The sequence below is a fragment of the Sander lucioperca genome, chromosome 3, assembly GCF_008315115.2.
Source record: "Sander lucioperca isolate FBNREF2018 chromosome 3, SLUC_FBN_1.2, whole genome shotgun sequence".
Lineage (NCBI taxonomy): Eukaryota > Metazoa > Chordata > Actinopteri > Perciformes > Percidae > Sander > Sander lucioperca.
Window position 1 is genome coordinate 23,861,823 of NC_050175.1, and position 22,979 is coordinate 23,884,801.

At 39.2% G+C, this 22,979-nt stretch overlaps 3 protein-coding genes across 8 annotated transcripts in view; 2 read left to right on the plus strand and 1 right to left on the minus strand.

The window, feature by feature from the left end:
• syt7b (synaptotagmin VIIb) overlaps positions 1 to 7,474 on the plus strand; it is a 111,436-nt gene extending 103,962 nt beyond the window's left edge. For all 5 annotated transcript variants that reach the window (XM_031324172.2, XM_031324171.2, XM_035999546.1 and 2 more), the window contains 5 exons: positions 546 to 813; positions 949 to 1,118; positions 1,443 to 1,557; positions 1,757 to 1,956; positions 3,571 to 7,474. In XM_031324172.2, coding sequence (XP_031180032.1) covers positions 546 to 813; positions 949 to 1,118; positions 1,443 to 1,557; positions 1,757 to 1,956; positions 3,571 to 3,675 — 858 coding nt within the window. In that variant the 3' untranslated portion in view covers positions 3,676 to 7,474. The remainder of the gene's footprint in view (positions 1 to 545; positions 814 to 948; positions 1,119 to 1,442; positions 1,558 to 1,756; positions 1,957 to 3,570) is intronic.
• A 4,830-nt stretch (positions 7,475 to 12,304) lies between these two features.
• sdhaf2 (succinate dehydrogenase complex assembly factor 2) lies at positions 12,305 to 16,085 on the minus strand. Of its 2 annotated transcripts, XR_004109306.2 has the most exons (5): positions 15,879 to 16,085; positions 14,711 to 14,934; positions 14,071 to 14,180; positions 12,786 to 13,006; positions 12,305 to 12,654 (listed from the first exon to the last, which is right to left on the minus strand). XR_004109306.2 is itself a non-coding variant. In XM_031324294.2 (4 exons), the coding sequence occupies exons 1-4, from the start codon at positions 15,903 to 15,905 to the stop codon at positions 12,876 to 12,878; spliced, it is 492 nt and encodes a 163-aa protein (XP_031180154.1). In that variant the 5' UTR covers positions 15,906 to 16,085; the 3' UTR covers positions 12,305 to 12,875. The 2 variants fall into 2 exon arrangements, 1 of the variants encoding a protein (XP_031180154.1); XM_031324294.2 differs by having other exon boundaries at positions 12,305 to 13,006.
• A 66-nt stretch (positions 16,086 to 16,151) lies between these two features.
• Positions 16,152 to 22,838, plus strand: LOC116067740 (cleavage and polyadenylation specificity factor subunit 7). The gene is made up of 9 exons (XM_031324293.2): positions 16,152 to 16,792; positions 17,276 to 17,479; positions 17,686 to 17,789; positions 17,973 to 18,118; positions 18,219 to 18,561; positions 18,889 to 18,992; positions 21,314 to 21,458; positions 21,569 to 21,798; positions 22,508 to 22,838. Exons 1-8 carry the CDS (start codon positions 16,709 to 16,711, stop codon positions 21,792 to 21,794), a joined length of 1,356 nt encoding a protein of 451 aa, XP_031180153.1. The 5' UTR covers positions 16,152 to 16,708; the 3' UTR covers positions 21,795 to 21,798; positions 22,508 to 22,838.
• Positions 22,839 to 22,979: the final 141 nt, after the last annotated feature.

Consider the following 22,979-nt stretch of genomic DNA (forward strand, 5'->3'; position numbering starts at 1 on the left):
TCATCCTCTTCATACGTAATCAACATCAATACCCAAGAATGTGAAAAAGAACAACAATATCACCATTAGCATGCTTTACATCCTCCTTTCTCGTTTCTGTGCCTTGCAAAAATTATTTTTTATCGTTTTAAACCACATTTTCTATCGTTTTAGTCCATTCCACAAAATCACCCCACAAATTTATATGCACATACATTTGAGATTGGTGCGAAACACAACGTTATTTCAAATAAAATGTTCCTCTTAAGTTATATATTTTTTGTATATTGCCAGGAAGTAAATTTTTTCTTGCTTTGTACATTGTGCACTCTTAAATTCCACCAGATCCCTGAATATCAATGCACGTGACTTTAAAAACTGATTATTAGTGTGTTTCCGATATCCAACATTGTTTACTATGTTTATGGTTCTTTTTTGTCGTATGCATAATGATTGGAGGGTGCTTTTGTAGGTGTTCCCCCATACGTACTAAACACAGTAATTCAGATACGGTAAATTAAAAGCTTACATAACTTTATCTCCTCTTCCTCCTCTGTCCTACTTAGTTGTCTCCAGGTTCGGAGGATGATGACCATGAGGGTCAAGTGTGTGAGAAGCTGGGTCGTATTCAGTTCAGCGTTGGATACAGTTTTCAGGACTCCACCCTCACTGTCAAAGTTCTCAAGGGCCAGGATTTGCCTGCTAAGGACTTTTCCGGCACCTCTGATCCGTTTGTCAAACTCTACCTGCTGCCAGACAAGAAGCACAAACTGGAGACCAAAGTCAAGAGGAAGAATCTGAACCCCCACTGGAATGAGACCTTCCTGTTTGAAGGTTTGATGGAGGAAGCTTTCCTAATACATACATAATACATGAACTTAACAACATTCACAGTGCATGTAGGCACTCCATAGCTGTTTCTTTTCTATGTGCATCACTGTGACTTATCAAGACTGTGTTGTTTCTCAGGATTCCCCTATGAGAAGGTGGTCCAGAGGACTCTATACCTGCAGGTTCTTGACTACGACCGCTTCAGCAGGAATGACCCCATTGGAGAGGTGTCCATACCCCTCAACAAACTGGACCTGGCCAACATGCAGACTTTCTGGAAGGAGCTGAATCCATGTAGCGATGGCAGCGTGAGTAAGAAGGAAAATGGGGGGGGAGGGAAGAAAGAGGGTAGAGGAACAAGGAGGAGAGGGAGGAGTGGAAACAGAGGATTGGACAGAATGTAACGGGTGATGTCATTCCTGGCTGCCGTGATGCTCTCAGGGGAAATGTGACAGCGTGCTGGTGGGAGAAGAGAGAGAAGGGAATATGGAGAGGCTGACAGGTAGATGGAGAGAACACAGACAGCCAGATGAAGAAACAGAAGTACAGAGTAAGCAACAGAAGGGAGAGCAATGTGAAAAGGGGATACAAAAAAGTAAACAATTCGCTGTTGTTGTGTGTGATTTCTCCAGGGGAGTCGAGGGGATCTGCTGGTGTCTCTGTGCTACAACCCCACAGCCAACACCATCACTGTGAGCATCATTAAAGCACGCAACCTCAAAGCCATGGACATTGGAGGCACTTCTGGTATAGATGCTCCTTCATCTCCCATGTCCTTTTATTGTTGCTCTTCTACATCATTGCTGCTTCAAAATAAAAAATGAGAAAAACATTTTTTGTTCACTACTTAAGAAAATCCATGATAGCACATAAACTAACATTGCATTAAATTGTGGTAAACAGGATTAAGATATTGTAAACAAACAGAACATTTCCCTCTTGGCAGACCCCTATGTAAAAGTGTGGTTGATGCACAAGGACAAGCGTGTGGAGAAGAAGAAGACGGTGGTAATGAAGCGCTGTCTAAACCCCGTTTTCAACGAGTCCTTCCCCTTTGACGTGCCTGCTCACGTGCTGAGAGAGACCACCATAATTATCACCGTCATGGACAAGGACAGGCTCAGTCGCAATGATGTCATTGGAAAGGTATCTCCTTCCCTCTTCTTCATTTCTTCTTCACTTCTTCTTCTTCTTCTTCTCTTTCTCTGTTTTCCTGACTCTGTGACAGACCATCAGCAGCTGATCACTGAGCCAGTCTCTACTGACCCCTGCTGGAACACGCAGACCCGTCTTCTGCATTGAAAATGAATAAATGAGAAGAAAAACACTTCATTTTAAGGGTGAACCAGTTTTTATTTGGACCTACACCAAAAACAAATAAGCATGACATGCAGGCAAATCTTATATGTAAATACAGTCACTCCTTAAAATGTACATTTTTAATTTTCACTAAATGTGTCCAAATTCCCTCGACTAAACTGACTTTAATATATGGCACATTGCATTATTGGCTATTTGTTGCACCATCAAAATTGGCTAGTACAAAGGATTTGTTGCACACACCAAGACTAAGAGAGACAAATGAACCCTTGAATGTTTAGGTTTCAGTGTTACCAATATATGTGTGTTGTTGTATTTCTTTTATTGGTTAGTTAGGGTCTGTTATTTCCTCATAATTTCTCAATATTCCCTAGGAAAAAGTGTAATTTGATACTAATTATGGAAACATTATGTTTAGATAGTTGTTGTCAGTTAGTTAGTTACTTGCTTTCCAAAAGAATGTCTTTGAATGAACTGCTGTGTTTTAAACTCATTTATCATTGGAAACTTAATCCATCATATATATTCAACAAAGTCACATTTTCCCATTTTCAGCTGACCTTTCTGTGCACTTATTGAAAGAGTTTAGGCTACGTTAGCTCAACAATTAATTGGAAATAATACAATGGAAGTGTACCAATTTAACACTCTCTGACATTGTTCTTTTCAGGACAATTCTAAGGAATTTACAGACCCATCAAATAAAGCATTGACTTAGTTTCTGCTATTTTTGTTACTGATTCATGTATCATTATTCAACTTGACTCTAACCACATCAGTCCCAATCCCTTGTGCATACTGACTGATTTGTTTATTTCAAACCAAATACCCACGTCTCTTAATACACTGGAGATACGAGCTCTAACACAATTCATCAATGTAGCATGTCTGTCTAAAATACTGGAAAGACCCCAAAACTCAAATCAAATTCTTCAGACCCTGTAAGAATAATCTTTCAGCTGTGTAATGCATGGATGAGTTTCTGTGCTCTCTGTCATTCATACACATCTCCAATAATTGCCATCCTAACCATATTATCTGCCTACACACAGCAGTAATAATATGTTGCCTGTTATAACTTGAAACTGGTCGGAGGACAAAGAAAACTTGAACAGTATTTCCTGCGACATGCATGGATCAGGAATTTCTTTCTACATGAGAATGACTTAAAGACTTAGTGTTTGATCTTCATTAGTGTCAGCATTAGCCTTTCTCAGAGTATTTCAGCAAGTGAAATCTTTTCCTCTAATGGCTCTTTTTCTGCCCTGGATTTGAGTTAAATTCTGATTGGAGTGGCAGGGTTAGTGGTGAAAGTAGGGCTAGACTCACAGTGAGTTTTTTTTTTACTTAATACCCCCCTTGTTTTTTTTGCCTCTTTACAAATAACATCAATCTCTGTGTGACATTATTTAGGTTACATTAACTCTCTCTTTCTCACAGATTTATCTTTCATGGAAGAGCGGCCCGGCAGAGGTAAAACACTGGAAAGACATGATGGGTCGTCCTCGTAATCCTGTGTCCCAGTGGCATGCTCTCAAGGCCTGAGGGACCCAAGGACCTGCCTACAGTGTTTTCCCCTCAGAATTCAGCATCAGCTCCTGCCCTCAGCACATATCCCCCATATTTCCTAACTGCAGTGTTGGGCTGAAGACAATGTGTGTCATCTCTTTGTTCTCAGGCCTCTTTGATATCCTCCGCCCTCAGTCATCCTTAAAATTTCACCCTCGTCAAGTATCGATTCCCACCTGACCCTTGTCTCATCTCTTTTGTCAGAACTTAAAAATGTCTTTGATGTCTTTCCTCACTTCCTCCTTGTGAGATTTTTCTTCAAGATTATTCTCAGTCTTTCCTTCACCTTGTCAACCATTCCCAGTGTTCAACATCAGAGCAGTACCTCTTGCCACCCCTGAATACAAACTACCAACCAAAAATTTGTCAAACTAATATTCCAACAATTCTCTGTGGTGGCGAGACGTGTGTGTGTGAATGGCACTGACCTGTGCAACCCATTTATTCACCTACATCTGGTGTTGCAGTGAGGAATCTTCCACTCTGCTCCTTGCCTCTTCGTTCAAGCCCTCTTCCGTTACTTCACTATTCCTGCATACCTTTTTAAAATGCCTGAAAAATCAGGAAAACCGACACAGGCAATGGAAGAGTGATGGGCTGTATTTTAAATGGAATTGGACTCACTCAACTCATGTTTGATCTTTTTCACTTTTCACTCTTTCTCTGGCACCAGTGCACACTGTAATAATTCTTCCTTGGCTGGAACCCTTTGTCGTCTGTGTGTGCTGTGGGTGATGTGCTGTAACCCCAAATGAAGTTCTTCGATAAAAAAAAAAAGGATATGAACATGAACGTTTAACGATGGTCCAATAGGGCAAGTGTAAAAAAAAAAAAAAATGTTCCAATTGTTTTTTTTTTTTTTAAAGAAATCCCAATGGACAGAAAAAAATGAGTAAAGTGATTAATGTTGTGTTTTCTTTTTTGATTTTCAAAAGAACTTACAGAATCAACCTGTTCTTCCAGACACAGAAAATAAGCAAAAAGCCAGCTTCCGTGTGTGTGTGTGTGTGTGTGTGTGTGTGTGTGTGTGTGTGTGTGTGTGTGTGTGTGTGTGTGTGTGTGTGTGTGTGTGTGTGTGTGTGTGTGTGTGTGTGTGTGTGTGTGTGTGCCTGTCTGTCTGTCTGTCTGTGTGTAAATAAGGGAGTATTTTGCACAGCTAAATAAGACTGTAGACTATAAGACTAAGAAATTGTTGAAAACAGCTCTTGATAACGATAATGGAAATAGGGTATTGTTAGAATTTGTGGTGTTGAAGTTAGCTGAAGACGTGGGGAGGTCACTGATGTTAAAGGATCAGTCCACCCAAATCACAGACACATATACAGTATTTTCTAACATACTTCTAGTGGTATTAAGCTAGGCAGATAGTTTCAGATGTATTTGTGGTGGGTTTGATCGCTGAAATCACTGCTGCCACCCCAAATACAAAGGAGATAAATAGGATTTTTATTGTGAAAAAAAATTCCACAGCAGCTCGTCTCTCCAGAAACGATGTTCTGGTTAATCGGATAATCCACAAACCCCTCAGTGAATGGTTTTACATTGGGACTGGGAGAAATCGGTGAAAGTTGCTGACAACATCTATCCTCAAAAACATTGATTATGAAACTTCCTACATAGCTTGATACCACTTGGGCTAATTGGGCAAAACATGTTCTCATGACATAAAAACCTAACTCTTTTTTTCAACCACATCTCACAGTTTTCCTCAGCAGATGGAGTTTGCAGTTGAGTCCAAGATGACCTGGTGGAAAACAGACTGCTCAACCCCCCACTTGCACACAGTGGCATTGCACCAATACGCCAAGGCCAAGACATCTGTGATGGCGCCAAAACACCCTGAGGAAAATGAAATCATTGAAAGCAAGGACCGCACAGCACCGCCCTACAACTGGTTAGTTTTGATGCGGCGCCACTTTGTGCAAGCCAGGAGGAGGACCCTGAGATGCAGTCAAAATGGAAAAGCTAGAAAGTGGACCTTTAGTTCAGATTTCTTTTGCCAAACTACACACAATAATTTGTGATTTGGGTAAACTGACAATTTATGAACGTGGGTAGTAAATGACTTTGTTATGGTTACAGATAGTAATATGTTAAGAAATCAGATGTAGATGAAATAAATAATAAAATAAAAACGCACTATGCCTGTCACCCACATTACAATGTATTTATCCGCTGCATAAATGTGCGCATTAAACCGGGAATTGGCATTACAGAACACTATAAGCCTTTTCTGTTTTTTATTTTTATGAGTCCAAGGATAATATTAGACATATTGTTTGTTTTTTGGGTCAAGTCAGTCTTACGGTCATTTGCTTCACTGCTTGAATCTGACCTCCTCCATGTCCCATATAGACATTTATGAAACAAATGAGAGTAATAATATCTGGAGGTAAAGTCTTTTTACATTCCACTGTTCGTTTTTGTCTTGTGTGTGTGTGTGTGTGTGTGTGTGTGTGTGTGTGTGTGTGTGTGTGTGTGTGTGTGTGTGTGCGTGCGCGTGCGTGCGTGCGTGTGTGTCAATATTTGAACTTTAGTTTGTGTGATTGTATTTCCTGTGAGTCCCTTTGTGTGTGTATTTATATCTGCACTGAGTTCTATTTTGCCAGATTAATACAGAACAACATTGTTTACCGTTTTTATTCTGTATGAAACAATCCAGATGTACAAAAAAATATGTTTTTTTAAAAGTTGTCACTTCTTTAAGAATCACTGCACTTGTTGACGATGATGCTGGAACAAACCTCTCTTCATAGCAGGGTTATTTTCCTTGGGTGTGGTTCTAAATGATGTAAATCTGTTAGACATGAGCTGAGAGTGAAGGTCAAAGGGGATATGTCACAAACAAGCTTTACGACAGATGGATAAAAACCTGTTTTCTTTGACCATCATACATCGTTTTTTATTTCAGACGGAAGCAGCTTCCAACATTTTGTCCTATCTGTCCTTCCGATCTGATTCACCAAGACCAAAAAATGAAGGGTGGCACCTTAACATCACAGCTGACGTGACCCAAAACACCCCCGTCGTGCACACATGCTTTCTGGCACAAAGTGTTCTGTGTGCCTTATAAACCCTGCCACGACTTTGCTCTTCACCATATGTGCTCCCTCTCCAAGTGTCAGGGAGGGGGGGAGGAAAAAAAAGGTGAGACAGGAGATAATCATCACCTCTTTGCATCACTGTTAGCTACATCTCAGGTCAGAGCATCGGAAGATCCCAAAATAACCGGGAACACAGTCAGCTGTCTGTCCTGATGGCCCTGTGCGTGAAACAAGGCATTATTTACATTCCAAAAGCTTAGTGAAAGTCACTTTATCAATGCAACTTGAATATTGGTTGAATAACAGTCAGGGTTTGGTGTATTTTATTTTTAAGAAATCGAGCTAGATTTTGTTAGTCTACACTCTTCATTGGCCAAATACCATAAACGTATATAGATTTTACTGGAGAAGCTCGCATTTCTGATTTAGGGCATTCTCTTGGGGGACTGCTTGATACAAAGAGAGGTTAACCAGCAACATTTTAATTTATATACTGTATAAATGATTGTGAAGTGTCCTGTATGAAAAAAAGAAAATCATCAGTATTTACTGGGGTTGTTGATATCTGTCTGTCCTTGGTATCACTCAGCCCCATCTTTTAGTCCCTTTTCTCTTTGTAGTTACACATCCGTGGGGTGCACAATGTTAAATATCAACCATTTATTTTTTTGAAATCTGTACAGTGTATATAAAAATATAAATGTGTATATAAAACAAAGATACTTCTGGTATGGTTGTGAATTATTCAGAAGCTTGTTTATATTATTTCTTCTAGTCATATTTGGTATTACAACAATACCAGAAGTTAAACCATGCGGTTTGTTCTACACAAAGGCAAAGGTGGAAGAAGTACACAGATCCTTGACTTAACTTAAAGTACCATACATTATATTCATTATTTCATTACAGATAAAAGTCCTGCAGTCAAAATCCTACTTTAAAAGTATTTAAAATACTCAAATAGTATCACCAAAATATACATCAAAAGACGAAAGTAGTTGTTCTGTAGAAGTTTGGCCGAGGAAATATTTTTTATAATTTTATATATGACATTATTAGATTCTTAATACTGATGCGCCAATGTGTAAGCAGCAGTATTTATGTATTGTTGTAGCTTGAGGAGGAGCTAGTTTGAACTACTTTACATTTTTAGTAGTTTTAGTGTATAGGTATTTAGTACTCAAGTATTTTAGTCCAGTGGTTCCCAACCTAGGAGTCAGGCCCCCTCCCTAAATTCACGAAGAAAATCTGCGGGGTTGTGAAATGATTATTCAGATAGAAAGGAAGAATTTAACATTTCTGCTACACAAATCCTTATTCATTTTTTGGACTTTTACCCTAAGCTTTTTGTGTGAAAACCTCAAACAATTATATAAATAAAACATTAAACAGATTAAACAGAATGTAAGAGGTTAAGCAGTAACTCCTTATACTGCTATAACCATGCAACTAAAACAATGGGTTCTTAACAAGACACTATTTTCTTTTTTGTAAGAGTCACAGCCACAAGCCAAAAGATTGTAAACCTGTGGTTTAATTTCAAACAATACATGATATTTTATAAGCTTATGAAATGTTTTTTTTTGTATCTGAAATCCTAACCTGAAAAGTTGAGTGGAGTGGATAGGTTAACCAGTGGAGTTAAAAGCCCAGTGTTACCTCTGAAATGTAGTGAGGAGTAGAACTATAAAATGGACATACTCAAGTAAAGTAAAACTGTGATTGAGTAAAGAATTAAGTACTTATTTACTTGCCACAGATTGACGCAACTCAACTTGGGTCCCCTCCTCATTTCTCTCTACACCAACTCTCTCGGGTCTGCCATTCACTCGCACGGCGTTTCTTATCACAGCTACGCGGATGACACCCAACTAATTCTCTCCTTTCCGGGGTCTGAAACGCAAGTAGCAGCACCTATCTCGGCCTGTCTGACTGATATTTCTTCTTGGATATCCACACACCATCTGAAACTCAACCTTGACAAGACTGAGGTACTTCCGGGGAAGGGCTCTCCTACCCAGGACCTGACTATAACAATTGACAACTCTGTGGTAATCCCCACCCAGACTGCTAGAAACCTGGGTGTGACACTTGACGACCGACTCTCCTTCACTGCCAACATTGCTGCAACTACCCGATCGTGTAGATACATGCTGCATAACATCAGAAGGATACGTCCCCTTCTAACGCAGAAGGCGGCTCAGGTTCTGGTTCAGGCTCTGGTCATCTCACGTTTAGACTAGGTACTGCAACTCCCTCCTGGCTGGCCTGCATGCATGTGCCATCCAGCCCCTGCAGCTCATTCAGAACGCAGCAGCTCGACTTGTCTTCAACCTCCCCAAGTTCTCTCACACTACACCGCTCCTCCGCTCTCTTCACTGGTTACCAATTGCTGCCCACATCCGCTTTAAGACACTAGTAGCCTACTTGCATACAGGGCCACGAACGGATCAGCCCCAGCTTACATCTAGGACATGGTCAAACCCTATACCCCAACCCGCCCACTCCGCTCTGCATCAGCCAACCTGCTTGCTACCCCCTCACAGCGAGGGACAACTAATCACTCAACAAAATCCTGACTGTTTGCTGTCCTGGCTCCTAAATGGTGGAATGAGCTCCATATTGACATCAAGACGGCTGAAAGCTGAAATCTTCCGACGAAGGCTAAAAACACATCTCTTCCGACTGCACCTTGAATAAAAAAATATATATATATATATTCTTAAACTGCACTTTCATATGGCTCTTTGTAGTTTTGCTTATTTAAAGCTAATGTACTTGCACTTGCACTTAATTGGAAGTCAGCTAAATGACATGTAATGTAATGTAACTTAGAGCCAACGAATGCTAAATCTATCTCTGAGTGTAAACATCTAAGTAACAAATTTCACACAGACACGTGCTGCTAACTCACTCACTGTCAATCCCAGTTCAGTCCAATTTGGGATGTTGATATCATCAACTTCTTTTGTAGAAGTTTAATTGCAAATACATGGACCAACTGATAAAGTCACAATTATTACATACACTACTGGAAGTACACAACCACATTTGGTCTCTATTTTCCCCTCTCTTAAAGCTTGGGCCTATATTTGTAGGGTAAGTCACATGGATCTTTGGAATGGGTGCTGATATCTAGAATTAAGCAAATTGCCTGCTCTACCTCCTACACGTTCATTTTCACTGCATCTTTAACACAAGATAACATCCCAAAAAAACTCTTTGTGTGTGTGTGTGTGTGTGTGTGTGTGTGTGTGTGTGTGTGTGTGTGTGTGTGTGTGTGTGTAATGTTGAGAAATGGTGTATTTTTAATTTACCAGCTTATCCAACACCTCCATCCTCAAAGTTAAACCTGGCAGTAGTAGCAATCAGTGGGAGCAGTTTCCCTTTGCGCTCCTCTGCTCACGACTCTCCAGCAGACATGGGAAGACAAGATGAAGGCAGGGGATGGTGGAGGTGGAGGTGTTGGTGGAAAGAGGAAACAAGAGAACTTGAGATGGAATGAAATTCCAGGGGAGAGAAGGGTGACGGCGGGGCTGAGGATAAAACAGAGAGCTGTCACGACACAGGAAGCAGCAATGGAGGATGACAGGAGCGCAGGGCTACAGATAGACACAGTGGGTGTGCGTGGGCAAGAAATGAATATACACTCTAAACAAGCCTCAGAGCAATAAAGACGTGATTTGTGCTCCCCCTGCATGTGGGATCCACAGGTGGCATCTTTTTTACTCAAATGCAGGGAATTATGTGACACCCAGTAAGCTTCAGATTTTTTATTTAGCGGTCATAGCGCACAACATTTACACAAGCAATTAGGTGACAGCATTTGATTCAAACTTTTAAAATTCCTGGTTTATTTTATGCATTGAGAACAGTGGTGGAAGAAGTCCTTTTTCTTAAAAGTACCAATACAACAACAATTTAAAATTACTCCATTACAAGTAAAAGCCCTGCATTCAAATTCCTTCTTAAGTGAAAGAACATAAGCATTCGCTGCAAAGTGTACTTAAATAAAAAGTAAAATAACTTGTTCTACTAAATGGATCTTATACATTACATTACATTATTGTACACATTATTATTAGATAGCTCGTTAAAATGGATGCATCAATGTGGTTGAGGTGGAGCTTGTTTTAACTACTTTATATGCAATTAGGTATTTTAGTCAAGTGGTTCCCAACCTATGGGTCAGGCATCTTTCAAAGGAAAGATAAATCTGAGGGGTCGGGAGATGATTAAGGGGAGAGGAAAGAAGAAACAAACAATGTTATGTTACACGTTTGTATTCATCTTTTGGACTTCTCCCTAATCTTTGCTCTTTTCTTGTGAAATATTGGCTCATTTTACCTCTTCGGGAAATAAGTGGTTTAATCTTGAACAATGCATTGTATTCTATACATGTATCTTGTGTTTTTTTTTTTTAATGAAAAGTCTTAATCTTAAAAGTAAGTAGTAACTATAGCTGTCAAAAAAGTGTAGTGAAAATGCATGAAGAGTAAAAAGTACAACATTTCCCTCTGAGTACAAACATAAAGTCGCAGAAAATTTAAATACCTGAAAATTGTACTCAAGTACAGTACCTGAGTAAATGTACTTTCCACAACTGATTAAGGTATATGGTGAGACAGATGGCAGAGGAGCAAAGAGAACACAGAGGGGAACCCATCTGACATCACCTTGGTCTATTTCAGGACAAGCTGAGAACATAAAAACTGAAGGCTGGGACTCAGCATACTTTACCCTTTAAAGTGATGAGAAAAAAAATACATTTGTCTCATATCTGTAATGTTTCCTTGTTTGCGTAACACCTTGGCAGTGGATCATGCGTACATTATGATTCTATGGGCGTACACAAGCAGTCTTGTCATCTGTTTTCAAATTCTGTGCACATCTCCTGCCAGAGGGCATTTCCCTCCTGCTCTCAGTACCATGTTCCACTGGACCAACATGACACACAGCCAGGCAAGAAATGAAATTTTCCCCACAGCGAACACATACGGATCCAGTGAGAGAATTATAACCTTGTTACCATGGCTTTAAGCAAAAATATATGTGCTATATATGTGCTTTAATTTGAAACACAGCTTGACAGGAAATTTCACTGATGCTTTGCCTCATAAAAGCTGTAATAAAAACATTGCCAACGTCTGCTTCATCCTTAAATGCTGTGATGTAGTAACAGTAGGGAGTAGGGTTGTTTTTGTGGGTTTTCAGGCAGCTTGCGCCTCAGCTTTCATTATCTACAAGTCCCTGCATAAAGATTTTCAGCATTCAAATGTTGTGGGCTGACATTTTCACATTGCATCCAGCATGACAGATAAGGTATGTGAGACATAATGTGTTTTACAGGTGACCTATTTGCCAGAGATACCAAATTCAGCAGGTGCTTCAGTTTGACCGTCATTGACAATTAGCTGATCTGCTTCCATCTGGTGTCCATGTACTGATACTGCAGGCAACACAACCTTCATTATGCAACAAATACTGTCATTCATTGTCGCCTCCAGTGTTTTATTTAACCCTCTGGTATGTTAAAATAGTAATGAAAGAAGAAGAGGAAGTAGACTGTACAGCATCAACATTTATTAAATAACCCATGTTTGTAATAACAATAAAATCATTGAACAGAACCAAACCATGATAATCCAACAAGCTACGCTAATTAGTGAGTCTTTCTGTTTAACTGTCTAGTATAGAAACTGATCATCAACTTGTATACATCTATCAAAGCTGGTTCATTCAGTATGCATCTCACACATTCAGCACTTTTAATTTACAGTCTTGAATCAGAGATTTACAATACAGTGATTGTAGAATACTCAGAACACCTTCTTAATATTGTGTTGCATCAATGTTTGCTCAATCCACAAACTTCCCTCAGCTTCCACGAATTCCCTTCTCCCTATAATGACTGGAGTCAGCAGAGGAAATAGACAAGAGTATTTATTAAGAGGTGTATAGTACTAGATAGTGTTCTAAATATTTTCCACTGCACAATATTTTGTTCATTCTGCCGTGTATAACTGGAGAAACCGAGCTGACCTCTGAAGGGTTTTTCTGGTGGGTTATGACACTGATATTTCACCAAGTGCCCCACCTAAAACGAGTCTCTGAGAAGGTCTTAAGGGGACGTCATTGGCTTTCCTTTTCCAGGTACTCCAAGCTGGGCGCATCTAACCTCTGTTCATGGTTGCGGTTCTTTGTGAACTCCTTCAGCATATCCATAACCTCTCCTTGATAAACGTCAGGGGTGGGCTGAGCTTCTGTGAGCAAAAAGAGAACAGGTTAAATTATTATTAATTACAGGGGAAAGGCAAAGTGAGATTTCAGATTCTTTATTTTATGCAAGAAGATTAACGATGAAACAGATGGCTGAAGAACAATGAGCACACAGAGGGGGAGCCCTTCTGACATCACCATGGTCTATTTTAGGCCGTAGCTGAGAACATAAAACTGAAAGGCTGACGTCGGCAGATTCAACATGATCTTGAAGAAATTCTTTGTTTTTTGATTTCCAGATGAAAACCATCTTGGTTAATAATTTTAGAGTATATACTGTAAGTATTCATACAGATGTTGTTTCAGTAAAGTCGGCCTGCCTGCAACAGTTTGCGTTTGGTTTTCCAGAGGGCTGCTGCCAATTGGACAAGTTGATGCTTTTCTCACACCGATTCTGTTTTTTCAGCTGTTCTGCACAACAAAACAGACACATAATTGAAACAAATTAGAGAAAATTAGATGAAGAAAGTGGCAAGTTATACTGGGACAGTAAATGAGTGCCCAGGATGAAGTCTGAGCCAAAAGGAACAGAATTGAAGTTAATTTGTAGGCAGAGCAGTGATTTAATTATTTCAGCATCATCCAAACCTGTTGCTAGCTCTCTAACTAATGATTTGAATGTATTATGTCTAATGTAATGTGTGCGGAGAAACTATAAGCTATTCTAGGACTGGGCCATATGGAGAAAATCAAATATTACGATTTTTTTTTGACCCACCACCTCGATGTCGATATTGCAACGATATTGTAAGGTTGACAATTGGTGCTTTCACAAAATATCTTCCACATTTAGATGTTAGATAAATAACCATCATAATGTGGATATAATGACTAAGTGGTTAAAGGCAAATAATAGAATAGCTAGAACAATCTGGAAAATTCAGAAAATGACACCACTTTACTGTAATGCAGCCTTTGAAACCAGGAAAAAACTAAACTTACCATGTAACGATATTACAATTCTTTAAAATCTAAGACGATATCTAGTCTCATATCACGATATCGATATAATATTGAAATATTGCCCAGCCCTAAGCTATTCTCTCACCTGTTGCCCAGTAGTAGATGTCCCAGTCATTGCTTGGTTCATTAATCAGTCTGTCATACTGCAGCAGCTGCTTCTCACTCATTGTGTTCAGGTATCGCTTTGCAAAAAGGCTGCAAGAGAAATGGGGAAATCATTTGAGTCTTTTCTGTAAATGGAAAGTCATAGTTACTGGTAATTACCTAAACGGCTGGTGAATGGACTGCACACGGGGAACTTCTTTGGGTTCCTTCACGTTGCATTACTGCCTCCTTCTGGTTTTAGTCCTTGTCAATGTCTCATTGTTCTATATTTGTTTAATTAGTCCGGTGGCTCCCAAAAACCTTAACAGCCATCTTCTGCCCTCCCTAATACCTCCATACACTAAAATACTTTTTACACTGATCTCTAATAACCCTAATTTCGTCTTTCTACTGTATACTTCCTTCATGGTATAAGTATAGGTTTTACCGTCCCTGCCTCCTGACACCACTCACACTGACCTGGATGTTTTATCATTGTGCTCATTGTGAACTTAAATTAGAAAGCGGGCAAAAAGATACAAAAGAAACTTAAAACACCTGTACCACTGCTCTAAAGTGTGTGTGAGGTAAAAGAAAAACATCCCAAATATGGTTAGATGAAGACAGTACAGTTTGAGAACCTGAGCAAAATGCAGTTCTCCAACATGCCCCTCTTGCGACTCTCATACAGAAGGCGTTTCTTCTTGATATCAGCGGGCTCACCGGGCCTTTCCTCCCAAGGGGGCAGAGGCATCTCGATCAGGTCTCCCCTGGTGTCATCTGGCGAATCTCCACGGTAACCACGACATGATACCAGCCCTGTGACTGCTGGTCTCCATGCTGCCTGGCACATACCTGCCACCAGCTGACAGGCAACAAACACACACGTTTGAACAAATATTAGTACTTATCATCAAATACATGTAATGGGTCAAATATTCACTGTGTGCTGTCGTTGAGCTGACATATCAATGCTTTAATCTATAAACCGGAGGCTTATAATTAATTCAAGATTTTAGGGACTGTGTTTTGCTATCTTCTGTTATTAACATTTTTACGTGTCTTTTATGTTTATTGTGACATGATGGTCATTATACTGTCTGAGAACGCAAAATGTGAGTCACACTGAGACCAAACACTTCATATGTATCAATTTAGGTTTATTCTTTTATTTATTTATATGTATCTATATGTTTATTTATCCAGCAATCCACTCATATATTTTGGTATAATTTTCCACTCCTTCTCTTTCCAAAGAAATACAACTCATATCTCCTTTCATAAGTGTGTGTCTCTGTGGTGTTTTTAGTCCTCTCTGCCATCAGACTTTTACTACTTTGCACTGTTTTTCGCTGCGTTGAAGAGTGTTTTCCCTTTTACACTAAGACATTGTTTGTGGCTTGCATGTTTTGGCTGACTGTGCAAAACACAGTGGAATAAAGAATTATTGAGAAGTTAAGCATACATTTACAATGTATCAATGTAACACCATGCAATGATTCACACCTATCAAATCAAACTATAACTTTTTACTTCTTCCTTCTATTAATGCAGCTCAACGTGATTCATAATAGATTAAAAAAAGAAAATCTGAAATTCAGTTAGACTACATTTAAAATCAACACACTTGAGAGAGCCCTGTTGTATTGTATAGCTGTTAACTACTAGCTAGCTAGATTGTACAACTGTCCCCCAGCAGGACACGATTTAACTAACGTTACAACACCAAAAGACTGGACTCAACAACGTTAGCATTGAAACTCCAACAACTGTACAAATAAATGTATTAACATTTACAAGATAACTCACTCTTTTCGCAACAACAGAAGACAGCATTTTCACCCTCTTTCTCGTAACGTTGAGAGACTTCTTGGTGAACTGCTTCTCCGCCGTGAAATTGTTACTAATGTCTGAATGTCAGACACAAGAATTACACAAGCAGGGTAACGTCACAGCAGCACACGGGAAACTAACGAGGAGGGACCATGGGAGGGACCGGACACAGCTCACACATGACGCCATATTGCTAAGGTAACAGTAATGTTTAGCCACAGGAAAACACAATTAGCCCCAACATGGTATATGTAATAGTTGTCACTTAATGTGTGTATTTTCAGTAATTTAGTTCTTGTATAATCAATATAATCAGAATTTAAAGAGCCTTGACTCTAGGAACCAATTGTTGTTTGTTGTTGTTAACCGGTAAAATATTCCCGACGCACTGAAGTGTTCACGTACTAAAGACTAACGTTAGCATCATTAGCATTACGTTAGCTGATCAGAGAGCGAGCTCATAGTAACGTTACTATATATAACTAGTTGTATGTTAACTCATACAATACCGTGCATGTATTTTGAAAGTGTTCATTTAAATATAATTTCTTGACTTATGTCCGCTTGTCGTATTCTCGGTTTACCGTCACATTTTGATTTAGCTAACGGTAGAGTATCATATTGTGCGGACTCGTTAGCTAACGTTGAATGCAAGGCGTAACGTCAACAAAAACTCCTGAATATTGATAGTGCACCTGTCGTCGGTATGCACTGATCGTTTGCAAAGTGTGCGAACTACACTGAAAACAAAACAAACAACCCAACTGGCTGCAGTACCATCAACTGAATCATCGTAGGCCCACGGGATGGCTGCTGCAGGACCTGCAGCTGGACCCAGTACCTCGAAGGACCTCGTAGATCTTTACGGTGACCTGAATCAAAACGACGACGTGAGTCCCATGTTTACGTTTCGCAGCAAGCAAATGTATCATTGGAAGCAGCACAGGAGTGTTGAAGAAAAGGTGTCGGCATTTGCTTTGGTGGAGTTTAAATGCATATTTTCATTTGATAACGTTACCTGCGTGAACTGATTTCAAACGTTTACCGTCAGAGATTCATTCTTTTTGTAAGGGGGGTGGATTCGCGAACGCATTTGCAATCAAAATAGTCCAAGTTTTCTTATTCGGGCATGTATTGCCTCAGGTACTCAGGTCTTCATTTGAAGCTGTGCTTCTGTATTGTGTGTTGTGTTCCCCACAGTAGAAAATGCAATCAATCAAGTAGGATATCAATATTCCTGCAGTTGCTGACAAGCCCTAGGATTTGTATTTTCTTCCGGCTGTGTATTGTTCATTTATATGCTCTGTACATTGAGATACACAAGATGATTGCATAAAAGATTACTTTGTTTTTTCTTCTTCTATTGCACACAGGATTTGGACAGAATTGCTGAAGCAAATGAACTTTTTGATGCTGTTCTGACTGGCTCAGTTGATCGGGACAATAAAGTTAAGAAACATGTGGCTCCTCCAAAGGAGATACCATCTAACAAGGAGGCTAAATCAACAACAGTGAAAAGCCAAAAAGAAGGAAACTCACTGAGGAGACTGTCTTTATATATTGGAAATTTCCCCTGGGTAAGTAACACCTTATCTGTGTTAATGTTAATTAAATTGTTACTGTAATTGTCCAATACCTTTTCCACATGGGCTTGCAGAACACTGTTTACATGAAACAGAACAGAGAAACATATTCCCCTATGACAATCAAGATCCTAAGTAACTCTAAATCTACCCTCCAATAATTTTTCACCCTCTTTTCCCAAACCTGCTACTACCTCCAGTGGACATCTGATAAGGACATTACATGCATGGCTCAAACATTGGGTGTGAGGGACATCAAAGAGATCAAATTTGCTGAGAACAAAGTTAATGGCCAGTCTAGAGGGTAAGTAGTTGCAGATCAAGTCTTTATAAAAAAAAAAAAATAAAAAAAAAAAAAGCATTTAATGTAAATAGATTTTTTTATTATAAGAAAGGAAGCATGTGTTTGGATTTATTAGATATTTGGATATCTGTTACTTAGTGCTGGTAGTCATACATGTGTTGTTTCTTCTTCTGTGTAACACAGCTTTGCTGAAGTGGTGGTAACCTCAGAAGAATCATTAAAAGTAATGTTGGAGAAAATACCTCAATGTCAGCTCAATGGGGAAAGGATAGACTGCCGTTTTGCCACTCGCCAGAATCTCAGTTTGTTTGAGGACTTGGCAAATAAACGTAAGAGCACCACAATCTTATAATGCTATTGAATTTACATTACATTGCAAAATGTCAAATATTACTGTCATCTTTCACAAAAACAATGTGTTCTCTGTAGGTATACCTCTGCGTCTGAATTCCAAAGATTCTAAGGACTCAGATACTTTGGATAAGATTCCCTCATTATTATCACAGGAGCCCAGCCCTCCCCCTATACCTCCACTTTTTCCATCACATCCACTTGCAAACAGGTTTCCATCATTACCCAACCCTTACCCTAATCATCCACCTCCTCCCTTCCCACATATGCCGCCAAACATCCCTCCGCCCATGCCACCCCATTTGTTCCCTCCTCATCCAGTACATATTCCCATCCAACCACCTCCCAGTCTGCACGTAAATCCAGCATTCTTCACCCCTGCACAAGACGGGCACAGCAGCAAAGCTTACAGCCAACAAAAGTGAGAACACGCACCGTTTTATATTTATAGCTATTGCAAACCATAAATAGTAATGTTTTGTTTCACAATAAGATAAGATGATAATATTGTTGTAGAAAGTGAATCTTCAAAGCAGCAAAAAGACCAGGATACAGAGGAATGCAAAAAAAAATAGAAAAGGTGCAGATAATAAACCATGTAAAACATATTAAGGATAATACAACAAATTGAGATTCAGCATCTTTGTCATAGCAATTAAGAAAATAAGTTGTATGGCAATAGTTATGTTTTTAGTAGTAACTTGTGGTGATGGTTAAAAAAATAATGTCAACAATCTGTATTTTTCAGACACACCCCTCAAAGTACAGATCGAGACTTTGAGGAGCTAATGAACAGAAATAAAGCTGTGGCCAGCAGTGCCATCAGCAAGGCTGTGTCTGGAGCAACAGCTGGTAAGTACAGCTGATCAGATTCAGTGAAGTAAAAGAGAACACAGAACCTACCCAAATTTTTGTTATGTTAAGTTATAGATAATATAAAATTGACAAAAAAATTAAACATGGTACTTGTGTGTGTGTGTGTATATATATATATATACACACACACACACACACACACACACACATATATATATATATATATATATATATATATATATATATATATATATATATATATATATATATTAGTGTGTGTATATGTATATATACAGTGCCTGACAAAAGTCTTGTCGCTTATCTAAGTTGTAGGAACAACAAATAATAACTTGACTTGTAGTTGATCAATTGGAATCAGAAATGGCTTACATGAAAGGCAAAGGCTTCTGGATTATGCTTATTATACCAAAATAAAGTTTTGTATCATTCATTGAGTTTTATCATTGAATTAGGACAGAAAGGTCAGATTTGGCTTGGACAAAAGTCTTGTCGCATACAAAAATACAGTAATGTACAGTAGAAATTATACTTTATTGTGAATACACAAACATGCTACAATAACATCAGAGCATATGTAAAGTCATGGTGCCTTGGGAAAAAGAAAATGAGCTTGGAGGACTACATCCATACGTCTCGGCAATGACTCAAATAACGTATTGATGAAGTCATCTGGAATAGCAAAGAAAGCAGTCTTGCAGGACTCCCAGAGTTCATCAAGATTCTTTGGTTTCATCTTCCAAGCATCCTCCTTTATCTTACCCCAGACATGCTCAGTAATGTTCATGTCTGGTGACTGGGCTAGCCAATCCTGGAGCACCTTGACCTTCTTCGCTTTCAGGAACTTTGATGTAGAGGCTGAAGTATGACAAGGAGCGCCATCCTGCTGAAGAATTTGCCCTCTCTTGTGGTTTGGAATGTAATGGGCAGCAATAATTTGTTGATACTTCAGGCTGTTGATGTTGCCATCCACTCTGCAGATCTCTCGCACACCCCCATACTGCATGTAACCCCAAACCATGATTTTTCCTCCACCAAACTTGACTGTTTTCTGGGTGAATCTTGGGTCCAACAGGTCTTCTGCAGTATTTGCAGCAATTGGGATGCAGTTCAATGGATGATTCATCAGAAAAATCAACCTTCTGCCACTTTTCCACTGTCCATCCTTTCACCAAGCTGTGGGCCTTTGCAAATGCAACACACTTTTTTTAGTTGTCTTCTGTTTAATGCTGGTTTGTGAGCACTAATTCGGCCATGGAGACCACTGCGTGAGAGAATTCGACAAACTGTTGTTATAGATACAGGGGTTTCTGGTGGCCAGCCCAGAAAAAGGGCTGGCCCTGGACTGTCGAAGCAACAAACGGTCCTCTCGAACAGTTGTCTTACGGGGTCTGCCTGACCTGGACTTGTCATGAACTTCACCAGTTTCTTCAAATCTTTTTCTTATTCTTTCCACTTGACGTTTGGATACATTGAAGATGTCTGCCACCTCAGCAGCAGACTTGGTCTTCAGGCTCTTGATGATCAGCACTTTGGTCTGTGGTGGAATCTTTGGCATGTTGTGAGAGGTCAGGTTGCACTTCACATGAAGGTCTGGTGTGCTGGAGTTCTTTTTATACACACCCAGGAATGTGTTAATTACAGTATTTGTCACAGGTGAAACTCTAATCTGTGATTGGTTGAATCATATAAAGACACGACAAGACTTTTGTCCAAGCCAAATCTGACCTTTCTGTCCTAATTCAATGATAAAACTCAATGAATGATACAAAACTTTATTTTGGTATAATAAGCATAATCCAGAAGCCTTTGCCTTTCATATAAACCATTTCTGATTCCAATTGATCAACTACAAGTCAAGTTATTATTTGTTGTTCCTACAACTTAGATAAGCGACAAGACTTTTGTCAGGCACTGTGTATATATATATATTAGTAAATTAAGAATTTCTGTTGGAATTAGCAATGATTATTGCAACTATATGTAGACATTTTCATTTTTGTGTCCTCTTTTAGGTATCATGATAGATTATTGCCAAGAATAATCAAATGAACAAAAACAAAATGTGGCAAAGATGGAGTCCAAATACTGACTGAAGTCATTTTAGTTTGTTTTGCAGGCAATGTAGATGTTTGAAATATTTTTCACCTTTGCCGATATTGATTTCCAGTCTTTGTATAGCTTAAGCCCAAATGGATGCGAGTGCTTGAACATTTTGCCTAACTTTACTGCATTTGGGGATTAAATGTCATCCATTTTTTTTTAAGTTTAAATACCCTTATCCTAAGAGCTTTGAAGCAACTGTGTCTAATATCTAATTTCTCCAATTGCTAATGCAGGGGACTTGCGGGTGGCCATGGAGACTCTGTTAACTGCCATTGCCATCATTAAGCAGTCCAGAGTGTATGGAGATGAACGATGCCAAGCCCTGGTTACCTCACTCAAAGACTGTCTAGTCTCTATTCAGGGCAACTACGGCTACAGGTTTGTGTAATTATGCTTCAGGACACTCAGAAATGATGCATCTCTTTGTCCATACAGAAACTAAAGCTGAGGATGGAACTACTGTCACACAAATACACATTTCTCTGCAGGAGTAGCAGTCGTTCTGGGGACGAAGAAAGATGCCGGGACAGGGGTCGTGACAGAGAGAGAGAGCGTGACAGGGAACGTGAAAGAGAAGATACTTTTGGTTGGGAAGGTGCGGGAATGTCTCGAAGACAAAGAGAACATTCCCGGAGTGGGGAGAGGGACAAGGAACGCTCACGGGAACGGGAAAGGCACAGAGATCACAGAGATCATAGAGACCGATACCGCTAACTTGGTAAGCTTCCCTCTAATTTAATTGATATGTTTCTATCAGACCATTTCATTATTTGGCATGTGCACATGATACATTTCAATAAAACGCCCTGTATTTCTCCCTATATTTATTTATATGGTTTAAGAGTTCAGATTACTAGGTTTATTTTAAGGTTTTAATCTGTATTGGATAAACTGTTAAAAGAACTACAAGCCTTTGGTTCAGAGTGCTATTTCAATGCCTTTCAACCTTTTTGACAAATTACAGTTCATGAAGTGGATGTCAGTAAAGTAGTTATTTCTGGTACAAAGTTTTTACCGTGCAATGAACTGTAAAGTCTGAAACCCATTATGTCACCACTAGATTGTTAATACATCACCATCACAATTTTAGTCTTGTCAGTGTGTCAATGAATAGACCTAGCATGGCAGTAACTCTGAGATACTATATGCAATATACAGTGATAAGGAGCATACGCAGAACTTGATCTGAAGAGGGTTAGGTAAATGTAAGAAAGCTTTTCACTCAATAAAAAGGTGTAAAGCGTTTTATGAATCACAACAATTGTCATAAAATGCTAGTACAAAATGCCACTAAGTAGTACTGTAGTTGTAAGGACAATTAAAACACATCCTCTCAATGGCTCTTGTATATTAAGCTGTTGGCCCTTACAGTTCGTATTTGATTTGTGTAAATGTGGCTTTAAAAAGTATGCTTTCTCCCCCCCCAGACTGATGAACTACTGAAGTGTGAAGCCGGGCAAAGACTTTGTTTCTGCACCAAGTTGTATACAAATCTGGTGGAATCTAAGGTGAGACTGAAGATGTATCTCCAAAAGTCTAAAGTGTACTTTTTTCTGTTCTTCACCAGTTGTCTGTAAATACTGGGACTTTTACCTGTTGAAAAAAAATGTGGTTGTAGATTTGTTGCTTGGACATCAAATTCCAATGCTTGCATGCGCAGGAACACCTCTTAATAACTTATAAAAAAACAAACAGTGTAACGTTTATCACTTTCTTTTGTATTAAATCTAAAGATTAAAAACACATTCCCTGAAAATATAATTCCAGTGTTTTATTTCCTCAGACATGTAGGTCCTATCACATTTGATCCCATTAAGGAAAATTACTAGCATTAATTTTCTCTAAGGCTGCTTTGCTTTAGTGCACAGCACACTGGCACAGCACAAGTGTGATAACTCA